At 42.4% G+C, this 11244-nt stretch overlaps 1 protein-coding gene across 4 annotated transcripts; it reads right to left on the bottom strand.

Moving 5' to 3' along the window:
- Nucleotides 1–418: 418 nt before the first annotated feature.
- On the bottom strand, nucleotides 419–10544 carry LOC140203973 (uncharacterized). 4 transcript variants are annotated; one of them, XR_011887477.1, is made up of 3 exons: nucleotides 10221–10526; nucleotides 6172–6352; nucleotides 419–607 (listed from the first exon to the last, which is right to left on the bottom strand). XR_011887477.1 is itself a non-coding variant. In XM_072270169.1 (3 exons), the coding sequence occupies exon 3, from the start codon at nucleotides 6038–6040 to the stop codon at nucleotides 5114–5116; it is 927 nt and encodes a 308-aa protein (XP_072126270.1). In that variant the 5' UTR covers nucleotides 6041–6352; nucleotides 9827–9949; nucleotides 10511–10529; the 3' UTR covers nucleotides 4977–5113. The 4 variants fall into 4 exon arrangements, 3 of the variants coding, with proteins under 3 accessions (XP_072126270.1, XP_072126269.1, XP_072126268.1); XM_072270169.1 differs by lacking the exon at nucleotides 419–607 and adding an exon at nucleotides 9827–9949 and having other exon boundaries at nucleotides 4977–6352; nucleotides 10511–10529; XM_072270168.1 differs by lacking the exon at nucleotides 419–607 and having other exon boundaries at nucleotides 4977–6352; nucleotides 10511–10544.
- Nucleotides 10545–11244: the final 700 nt, after the last annotated feature.

Below are 11244 nucleotides of genomic sequence, written 5' to 3'. Positions count from 1 at the left end.
TCCTATAACTATCTGACAATCTCCCAAAATACGAACTCCTCTCCCACCAACTAACCCTATGTCACTGATTTGGACTACGGCATTAATGTATTTGTGGCTAAATTTGCCAATGATATAGTAGTTGGAGGAGTAGGTAGTGTTGAGGAAACAGAGAGCTTGCAGAGAAGCTTAGATAGTTTAGGGGAATGGGCAAAGAAGTGTCAAATGAAATCCAATGTTGGAAAGTAGTATCTTCCACCAATGTACCAGTGTTGTGTAGTTACAGGCCGTACCAGGTTCCTAATAACCGACTTACGAACTCCCAGAATATTACTGAATTCAGAGATCCACCATACACACAAATGTCCGTACTAACTAAATTAGTCACCGCCATCCACAACGGGCCCCTACTACCAAAGAACACTACACAATCTCCTCTCAAATGTATTTATTAATTTTCTTTTCTTGATAGTCGTCTGTGCTTTTGATGCCATTTATTACAGTGCTGCATTTGTATGATTGCCGTATCGAGCGATTTGTGTATATCTGCTAATGCAAGGACAATATTGCCTTCTGGTACAATCATAATCTGAGTAGATGGAAATGTTGTAAACAGGTCAGGCAATATCTGTGGAAAGAAAAACAGAATTAATGTTTCAGGTTGAACAACCTTTGTCAGACTTGCTGATAATTTCTGATTTCAATTCAGATTTGCAATATCTACATTTTGACCAGATAGGACAGGATGATAGGACATCTCTGTGTGAAAAAGTTTCCACGTTTTTTTTGATCTTTCACAAATCTAGGTTTTCTAGTTTCAGCCTCCACTGTTCTGGGAACAAGATTATGATCATAACAAAAGTGACGAATTGTTATGGCAAAGAAGCTTTCGTAGATGTTATGACCCATAAGTCTGTAAGCAAGAACAAGTAGGGAGCAAGGTAATGAACATAACGGGATAGACATATTGAAGTGTGCTTACTTAATATGAAGAATATTACCAGTAAGGGTAATGAATCTAGAGCATAGATCAATACACAGAACTATAATGTTGTGGCCTTTACAGAGACCTGGTTGAATAGAGAGAAATCTGGAAGCATTATACATTAACCTGGAACATCAAGTTCCAGGGTTTTGATATTTTACAAAAGATGGGGGGGGGGGGGTGTAAAAGAGACGCAATATTAATCAGCGACAGGGCAGTATCATAGTTAACTCAAGAGAGGACATAATGGGGGCTAATCCTCTGAATCTATATCAGTAGAACTCAAAAATGAGAAAGATGCAAATACTCATGGGATTGTAACGGCCACTGGGACATTGAAGAACAGATACGTAGGCAGATTGGGGAAAGCTGTAAAAACAACAGGGTTGTTGTTGCAGATGACTTCAATTTTACTAATCTGAGCGCAAGGGGTTTAGATCGTACATACAGTAAGGTTTTTTTAAACCGATATGTCGACAGTCCAACAAGTGTAGGGGGCCATACAGGAAGTTCAGCTGGAATTCGGAAATGAGCCTGGCCAGATGACTGACCGTTCAGTCGGAGAACAGTTATGGGACAGTGACCACAACTCATTATGTATTAAGGTAGCTATAGATAGGGGGAAGCATGGACCTTGCAGGAGAGTATTAAATTGAAACAAGATAATTACAAGCATATTCAGCAAGAACTAGGGAGAGTTAATTGGGAACAGCTGTTTACATCTTACATGGAGGGTGGACCAACTGCACAGAGTATAGGACAGCTATGTTCCAGTAAGAAGGAAAGACAAAGATGGCAAGGGAAGGGAACCTCGTACATAAAGAGGCAGGTTGATTTCAGTCAAGAAGAAAAAGGAAGCAAATATAAGGTTGAGGAAGACTTTAGGACTGTAAAAATGATAGAAGAAGAACTCATGAAAGGAATGGAGAGAGCCAGGAGGGGCTGTGAAAGATCCTTGGTAGGTAGAGATTCCTAAAGCATTCCATATACATCAAGCACAAGTAGTAAACCAGGAAGGTACAACAAATAACTCAACAACGAGGGAACATGTGCTTGAAGGCTGAGGGTGTGGATTAGGTTCTAAGTATTCTACATCAGTATTCACCAATGGAAAGGCAGTAGAGGATAGAGAAATCAGTGTGGTGTGTGCTAATATGCTTGGGCATTTTGAGATAAAGAAGGCAGGGTTGTTTCGCTTTAAATAACATTAAAGTTGATGTGACAGGTGAAATGATATTTCTGGGGCCCTAACCAAAATCTTCACGTCCTTCTTAGCCAAAGGCGAGGTTCTGGGCAGGCGATTTTCTAATGCTTCTACATTATTCAAGAAAGGAAATAGGAATAGTCCTGGAAACTGTAGACTGGTGAGTCTCACATCAATTGTAGGGAAACTATGGGGGAGGAATCTTAGGTATAGGATTTATGAGCTTTTGGAAAACCCTGGCCAGATTAGGGCCAGCCAGTATGGTTTCATGCAGGGCAAGTCAAATCTTCTCATTCAGTTTTTCAAGGAGGTGATTGATGAATGTAGAGCTGTGGATATTGTCCACATGCAGTTTAGCAATGCATTTGACAAGGTCCCTCATAGTAAACTCATTCAGAAGATGATGATGCACAGTGAATTGGCCATTTGGATTCAGAATTGCTTTGCCCACAGAAGACTTGCTCTGCTTGGAGGTCCATGATTAGTGATGCTCTGCAGCTATCCATACTGGGACTTCTACTGTGTGTGATATATATAATGGCCTGGATAAAAATGTAGATGGGTGGATTAGTAAGTTCACTGGTGAATCAAAGATTGGTGGAGGAGAATGATGTAGAAGATTGCCAGGATATAACAGTATACAGATCAGTTGCAGATATGTACAGAGAAATAGCGAATGCAGTTTAATCTGTCCAAATATGAGGCGTTACAGTTTGGGAAATCTAAAGGGACAGAATACTGTCAATGGCAAAATCTTTAATAGTGTTGATATACAGAGGGATCCTGTTGTCCAATTCCATAGCACCCTGAAAGTGACTGCACAGGTTAACAGGATGGTAAAGAATGTGTACGGTATGCTTGCCTTGATTATTTGAGGCACTGAGTTCAAGATTTGTGAAATTATGTGGTTAGACCACATCTGGAATATTGCATTCATTTTCCTATAATGGGGTTGCCCCATTATAGGAAACACATGAAGGCTTTGGAAAGGACGTAGAAGAGGTCTACCAGATTGCTGCCTGGATTAGAGGGCATGCACTATAAACACAGGATGGACAAACTCAAGTTGTATTCTCTGGAGAGGTAGGATTTGGGAGATTTGATTGAAGTTTGTAAGATTATGAGAGGCATAGCAATACAGATATAAAAGGCTTAGATACAGTGGATATTCCATTAGTGGGAGAGTCAAGGGCCAAAGGGCACAGCTTCAGAACAGGACGTTCCTTTTAGAATAGAGATGAGAAGGTTCTTAAGCCAGAGTGGTGAATCTGTAGAATTCATTGCCACAGACAGCTGTGAAGGCTAAGAGATTACATATATTTGAAGCAGAGGTTGCTAGATTCTTGAATGGTAAGGGTGTTAAAGATTACAGGGAGAATGGAGTCGAGTGGGAAATATTAAACCAAATTCTAATTCTGAAATCAACCATGATCAAATGGCAGAGCAGATCTGAAGGCTCGAATGACTTACTACTACTATTTAGAAATAATGTTATTCTTCAATTTTTTTAAGATTAATTTTGATTTTTGAATAAACTTTCTAAAGTTCTTCGTTAGTTAAATCTGTCTGTTATAAATTTATTAATTGCAGAACAATGAATACACATAAATCAGAACTGTAACAGGACTCATCCTTTTTTCCTTACCATCTCTGGTCTAGGGACTTGGTGAAGGTACATCACACAGAGTACCGTGTAGTTTTGGTCTCCTTACCCAAGAACTTCTTAGAGGGAATGCCACGAGGATTCAGAAGACCGGTTCCAGAGTGGTCAGGCTAGCTATTTTAACAGATTGGAACTGTATTCTGTAGCGTTGCAGAATTTGAGAGTTCAATGAAAAGTATAAAATTCTTAAACGACATCACAGATAAACATGGGGAAGACATTCAGTTAGGATGGTAGTAAACCACTGAAATCCCCGCCCCAGACAGCTAAAGAGCCTCAATTGTGTTAATTCAAAAAATGGATTGATACATTTCTGGGCAATAATGTAAGCAAGGAGGCTGGTGATGACGCCAGTGTGGAAAATGCTGCTGAGACAGAAAACTAGCTATGATTTTGATGAATGATAGAGCAGGCTTAAAGGGCTGAATGGTTTATTTCTGCTGTTTCTTATGCCATAATGTGTCAGCATCCTTCTGTGCTGTGCCAATTTTATTCCAACTGAACAATGCCCAAGTTACCCCACATCTAGCACATACAAACTCTTGAGTATTGCAATTCAGGGGGGGCACAGTATGATTCAACAATGCTGGATCCTCAAAACACCCAAGTTACATTATGAATGGGGAAAAAACACACAATTCAAGTTTGTATTCTCTGGAAGATGGAGGGCAATTTAGCCGAGGTTGTTAGGACTTTTATGGTTTGAAACTTCTATTTGTGAGGAAATCAGGCGAATAGGAAGTTAGAAACCACAATCTCAAAGCACAGTACAAACTTAAGTCTCTAGGCACTGAACCTCAAAAAAAATGGACCATCCTGCGGTAAAAGGAAAGGGGGCTTGAGAGGTTCAATATAAAGACAGATTGTCTAATTATATCTTTCATGCCCTTGAACACTTGAATGGCAGTGCACTGTTCTCAACTATGTGAGCCAGACGAGAAAGTCTATTGAACAATTTCCTGATGTTACTTCAGGGCAATAGCACAAGACCTTCAAACTGGAGTTGAATCTTTGCACAGTGAAAGTTGTTCTTCTATTAAAGTAGCCATTATTTGTCCTGCATTTACAACTTAAACCAGCTTCATCTTGGGATAAAGAACCAAACACGCACCATTAAAAGAAAGCAAATTTATTTAACACCTGCGCAGAAGATGAATAAATCGTCCATCCCATCTGGAGTTTTGTAACATCAACAGACTCAAGTCTCAACTGTCAAGAATGTCTTAGATCAACTGTGACTGACAGCCATAGCCACAGCAGAAGAGAATCAAAAACCCTGAAATCACTTGTGAACCCGTTGGTGTGACTGTAAATTGGATAATTGAGTGAACCCCTTCCCACAGATGGAGCAGGAGAATGGCCTCTCCCCACTGTGAACCCGGCGGTGCACCAAGAGACTGGATGAAGAAGTGAATCCCTTCCCACACACCGAGCAGGAGTACGGCCTCTCTCCTGTGTGAACCCGGCGGTGCACCAACAGGCTAGATGAACAAGCAAATCCCTTCCCGCACACCGAGCAGGAAAATGGCCGCTCCCCAGTATGGACTCGTTGGTGTATCATCAGGTGTGATGACTGAGTGAATCCCTTCCCACAAACAGAACAAGAGAAGGGTCTTTTCCCAGTGTGAACCCGCTCGTGGACCAGCAAGTTAAATGAGCGAGTGAATCCTTTCCCGCACACAGAGCAAGTGAAAGGCCTCTCCCCGGTGTGAACTCGCTGGTGTGTCAGCAGGTCAGATGACTGGTTGAATCCCTTCCCACACACGGAACAGGTAAACGGCCATTCTCCAGTGTGAACCCGTTTGTGCACCAGCAGCTTGGATGAATGAGTGAATCCTCTCCCGCACACAGTGCAGGCGAAAGGCCTCTGGGTTGTGTGAATTTGCTGATGTCTCCGCAGATACTGGGAACTTTTAAAGCTCTTGGCACAGTTGGAGCAATTAAATGTTCTTTCATCAGTGTGAACTTGGTGATGTGCCTTCAGCTTGGATGACTCGGTGAATCCCTTCCCACACACTGTGCAGGTGTACGGCCTCTCCCCCGTGTGAATTCGCTGGTGTGCGAGCAGGTGGGACGAACGTGTGAATCCCTTCTCACACACGAAACAGATAAATGGCCTCTCCTTGGTGTGTGTGCGCTGATGGGTTTCCAGTTGGGAAGGGTAACTGAATCCTTTCCCACAGTCCACACATTTACATGGATTCTCCATGGTCTGAGGGTCCTTCTGGCTCTATGACTATCTCAGAAAACTCTCCTCACACAGAACAGACAGAATCCCTCCTGTAAATATTTTTTTTCCAGACTGGATTATTGGTTAAAGACCCGCTGGGGCACTCTCACTTGGATATGTACTTGTCTTGGTTCAGCCAGGCAAGTTTGAAATCTCCATGAGACAGGCAAATGCTTTTTTTGCCCTTTTAAATTCATTGACATTCAGGTTCTAATATATTGAATGACCATCAAAACTTGGCGTGCAGTTTGGTTTGAGTTTACCACTTGAAAATCCTTTACTTATAATCCCCTGTAAAAGAGTTTACAAAAGCCATTACTAAGTACAAGATAGAACTTCAAGAATAATAATAATAATAATATCTTTTAAACATTCCTTCAGTTTTGTGCCTTAAAGCTACAAAATCTCTGCCCCATAGGTCATTGTTGAGGAGCAGTGAGAAGACCTTCCTCTTAATCGGCTTCCCAGACAACAAGCATATTTAATACAAAAAAACTACCATTATAAACATAAAATGCAAACAATTTGAGCCTTTCGTAAACAGAGAACTAGCTTCTAAAACTGTAATACAACTAACTCAGAATGATAGCCACACACAAAAGGCTGGAGGAATCCAGAAAGGTCAGGCAGTGTCTATGGAAAAGAGTAAAAGGTCGACGTTTCGGGCCGAGATCCCTCATCAGGATTTCCAGCACCTGCAAATTCTCTCGTGTTTGTACTTCGTAATCTAGATTTAGTGTAAAGAAACATCCTGAAGGGATTCACAGATTATAATCAAAAATTGTCAGAGGCAGATGATCATTGGATAACAGCAGAATCCTACTGTAGGAAAAGTAAATGAGGAGAGAGGTTTCAGGAGGGACAGGGTCAAAGGTACAGTAGGTTGTCTGAAAGGGTGAAGGAAATTTTATGTGACCGAGGTTAAAAATGATTTATTACAGAGTCTGTCAGAGTTTACAGTTGAAGGGTGACAAAGCCAAGAATGACTGTAAGACAGAGGTGAGAATTTTAAGATAACTGTCACTCACAACACTGTCTTTAATCTTGCAACCATACTTTCCAATAACAAAAGGAAACATTTATACAAGCAGCCAATAGTTGAAACAGGTAAACTTTAAACATAAAAGAGTCCAGCAAGTGAGTTTAGATAGTTCAGGCAAAGCCTTTCACAGTGCAAGATCTAGAAAGCTGAAACACAGTCACCAGTGGAAACAACACAATCGCAATTCCACGTGTCGGTGTTTCAGCAGTAATACAATTCTAAAAGCGAGATTGTACAAAAACAAGAGTTTGTCCCCGATTACAATCTCTTGATCCTTTATTCATAATCCCTTGTCTAGGGACATTTTTCAGAATTTAGGATGTAGAAGCTGAAGGTGGGCATGTCAGCCAACCTTAAACCTATGCTTCCTGTTTTTCTATCCACTGTTCTCTACGTTATGTCATTTCATTTTCATTACTTATTGTCCATTCTCAATTATCCTTGATTAACTTTATTAGAATAATGAAGGTGGATCTCATTGAAACCTATCGAATATTGAAAGGTCTGGATGGAGTGGATGTGCGGATGTTTCTTATAGTGGCGGAGTTGAGGACTAGGGGGCACAGCCTCAGAATTGAGAGACGTGTTTAGAGTAGAGATGGGGAATGATTTTTTTAACCAGAGGGGAGTGAATCTGTGGAATTCATTCCAACAGACAGCTGTGTGGGCGAGATCTTTGGGTTGATAGGTTCTTAGTTATTCAGGGCATCAAAGGAGGCAGGGGAATGGGGTTTAGAGGGATAATAAATTAGCTGTGATGGAACAGCAGAGCAGACTCAATGGGCTGAGTGGCCTAATTCTGCTCTGATGTCTTATGGTCTGACTGGTAACAAACTACCTCCATGCACCGCTCTAGCAGTCCCTCAGTGCTTTAGATAGGAAGGTCTAGGATTTGCACCTGGGGACGAAGGAACTGCAAGATATTTCTCAGTCACCATCGTTTACCACTTGATGTTCCCATGCACCACCTATCCTCCTTGTTGGGAGAAGGCATGTATTCAGATGCCTCCGTTTTAGTAACTCACTTCAGGGAATTTTGTAGACTGTACACACTGCACCCAACAACCACTTGTGGTAGACAGAATGAACTGCTTAGTGTGGTGAACAGGATATCATTCAAGCTGGTTGCTGTTCTGGATGGTATACATCAGCTGGATAATCATTTGAGCTAAACTCGTCCTGGCAAATGACTTGTTCCCTGTAAATGCAGACAGGCCTTAGGGTTGTCGGGAAGGTACAAAGCAGCTGACCCTGTCTGAAGCCATGGTACTTATACGGTTCGAACATTTAAGTTTCTGGTCGGTGGTGATCTGAAATGTCACTGATGGTGAGGAACAATGTCATGGGCACATTGCTATTTTCTGTCTCATTTCTGTGGTGTGAATGTTACTTGCCACTTACCAGCACGTGCCTAAACTTTGTCTAAGACTTGCTGCTTGAGAGTCAGAAATTAAGCTTAGCATTGTGCAATCATCCTCAAATTTCTCATCTTACTATGGAAGGTCATTGAGGAAAAACCCGAAGAATGAATCAGCCAAGTGTACCACCCCATCCTAGTGATGACCTGGGGCAGGGACAGCTGATAAATGAGTCTCATCTATATGGTAACATATAGGTACTTTGATAATGAATTTGATTTGACTTCAAACAATCACATTCATCTTCATTTGTGCAGAATACGACTCCAACCACCTGGTTGTTTTCCCTTTATTGCCTATTGACTTCAGTCTTATCATGGCACCTCAACGCCACGTTTACTTCTCCTAGCATTCAGCTCTTTGGTCCACATTTGAACCAAGCTGGTGAGATTGGGAGACAATGGACTAGCAGATTATATTGCAGCAATTGTACTACATCCACTTATTGGCCGCTGCGTTAAGGGAAAGAAGCCTTTACTGTTATTCCAGCCATTCATTCATGTTAAACTCCATGACAACTCTCTAGGTTACAGAAAATAAATCTTAAACTCCTCTATTGTTATAACATTTCCATGCCCTGATACCATTCTCTTAATTCTCACACACACCTCTTATTATGGTAACCCAGTGGTAACTAGCTGTGTAGATATCAATCTGCGGCCAGATGAATGCTTTACATATGTCTGTGTGCTGTCATATTCTACACCAATAATAGCAAGTATTCAAAAGTTTTCTTTTACGCCAAGCTCGTTAACTTAAGACCCTGTCTTCCCTCGTGCTTCAGCACCCTGTCATTATTAGTGTGGTGGTAGTTGTCCATCATATGATTGTCCAGCAATGACAGGAAACCCGTGTGGGAGAGGTTTTAAAGCAAAAAAAAAGCCTTTGAACTGGGGCAGTTGTACTCTCTCAACCTCAGGTCCAGGTCCATGGATACAAACAACCATCAGAACTTCCGTAGTTGCAGGGCATGACAGTGACTACTGCTGTGCCTTGTCGTGCCCTTCACTTTCCTTCGAGCATTGCATAGCCGCCTTCCTGGCCATTGGATCTCACCCACCCAGTCCGCCGGGGCTGACTTTACATGCTAGAACAGGCATGTTCCTACCTCCCCGGGCTATGAGGCAGCTGGCTGCCCTCACCTGGTTTAACCTACCTGTCGAAGCCGTGGCCACTGTCGCATGCAAACACCTATTTGGGAGCTACAGGTGACAGCTGAGGACCTTTGACTAACCACCAAGTTTAGGAGCAGTTATTACCCTTCAACAATCAGGCTCCTGAACCAGCATGGACAACTCCACTCACCTCAGCAATGACTACAACCCATATTCCCAGTATCATTTTTCTCCCATTCGCACGATTTGTCTTTTGCACATTAGCTGCTGGTTTGCCTTTGTGTGTAATTCTTCAATGTATTTCTTTGTTCTGCTGTGGATGCCCACAAGAAAACAAATCTCAAGATTGTATATGGTGACATATACGTACTTTGACAATAAATTTATTTTGAATTTTAATTTCTCCAACACCACCCTAATCAGAACTGTAATTGCCAAAATTTCACATCCACATGACAATGACCTTCCACAAAGCACCCCGGTTTCATTTATAATTTTAAGACAATAATACAATAAAGAAATACAAGGAAACTTGAAGTGACCCATAAATGCGTGCGCCCCTCTTACACAGGCACTGCTGTTACCTCGTTTGGAATCATTCGCTTGTTATTTACAGATGATCCCGAGGTGTCTCAATTTACTTTAATTTCGGGTCATCCCCGAGTTTGCAACCAGCAGTGTGCACGCGTGGTGGGTCCCAAAGGCCGCTTGTGGGGATTGGTTCGGAGCGAAGTCAGTACTCGGGATCATACTCATCCTGGAGTTTGAGGGAAATGTGGTTGCAATTCTATATTCAGCACTGGTACCATACTCAGTACCTGTGCGACCAACACGCCCACAGGACTTTGTTATTCTTTACTCCGCACGGTCCTACCTCCTGCCTGCTTCATCGCCTCACCCAGCGCATGCTCAGCAGCCTGTGCGTACTCGCAGCACGGACCAATCGAAAGCTCAGTTAAAACGTAGTCTTCCGACCAATCGCAATGTGGAAGGCGGGGCCACCCGGAGCCCCCACCCCGATTGGCTAACGTGCTGTAACCGTTTTAATTGCAGAGTTAAGCCTGGCTCGAAATGATACTTCGGCCCGTCCCGGTAGTTTTCAATGTAACACTTCCCTCTCTCGTTTATTTTTCTAAAGTCCAGTGAGTACAGGCGCAGAGTCATCAAACACTTGGAAACATAGAAAACCTACAGCATACAGGCCCTTCGGCCCACAAAGCTGTGCCGAACATGTCCCTACCTTAGAAATTACCTAGTCTTACCCATAGCCCTCTATTTTTCGGAGCGCCATGTACCTATCCAGGAGTATATTAAAAGGCCTGATTGTATCCGCCTCCACCACCATTGCCGGCTGCCCATTCCACACACTCAACACTCTCTGCATAAAAAAACTTACCCCTGACAGCTCCTCTGTACCTACTTCCAAGCATCTTAAAACTATGCCCTCTTGTGTTAACCGTTTCAGCCCTGGGAAAAAGCCTTTGATTATCTGCACTATAAATGCCTCTCATCCTCTTATACGCCTCTATCAGGTCACCTCTTATCCTCCGTCACTCCAAGGAAAAAAGGCTGAGTTCATTCAATCTATACTCATAAAGCATGCTCCCC

This window comes from Mobula birostris, chromosome 10, assembly GCF_030028105.1.
Source record: "Mobula birostris isolate sMobBir1 chromosome 10, sMobBir1.hap1, whole genome shotgun sequence".
Taxonomy (NCBI): domain Eukaryota; kingdom Metazoa; phylum Chordata; class Chondrichthyes; order Myliobatiformes; family Myliobatidae; genus Mobula; species Mobula birostris.
This window is presented reverse-complemented; position numbering and strand designations above follow the sequence as displayed.

Excerpts from the sequence above, each read along its gene's own strand:
- LOC140203973 (XM_072270168.1), bottom strand. The coding sequence starts at position 6,040 with ATGGAGAATCCATGTAAATGTGTGGACTGTGGGAAAGGATTCAGTTAC.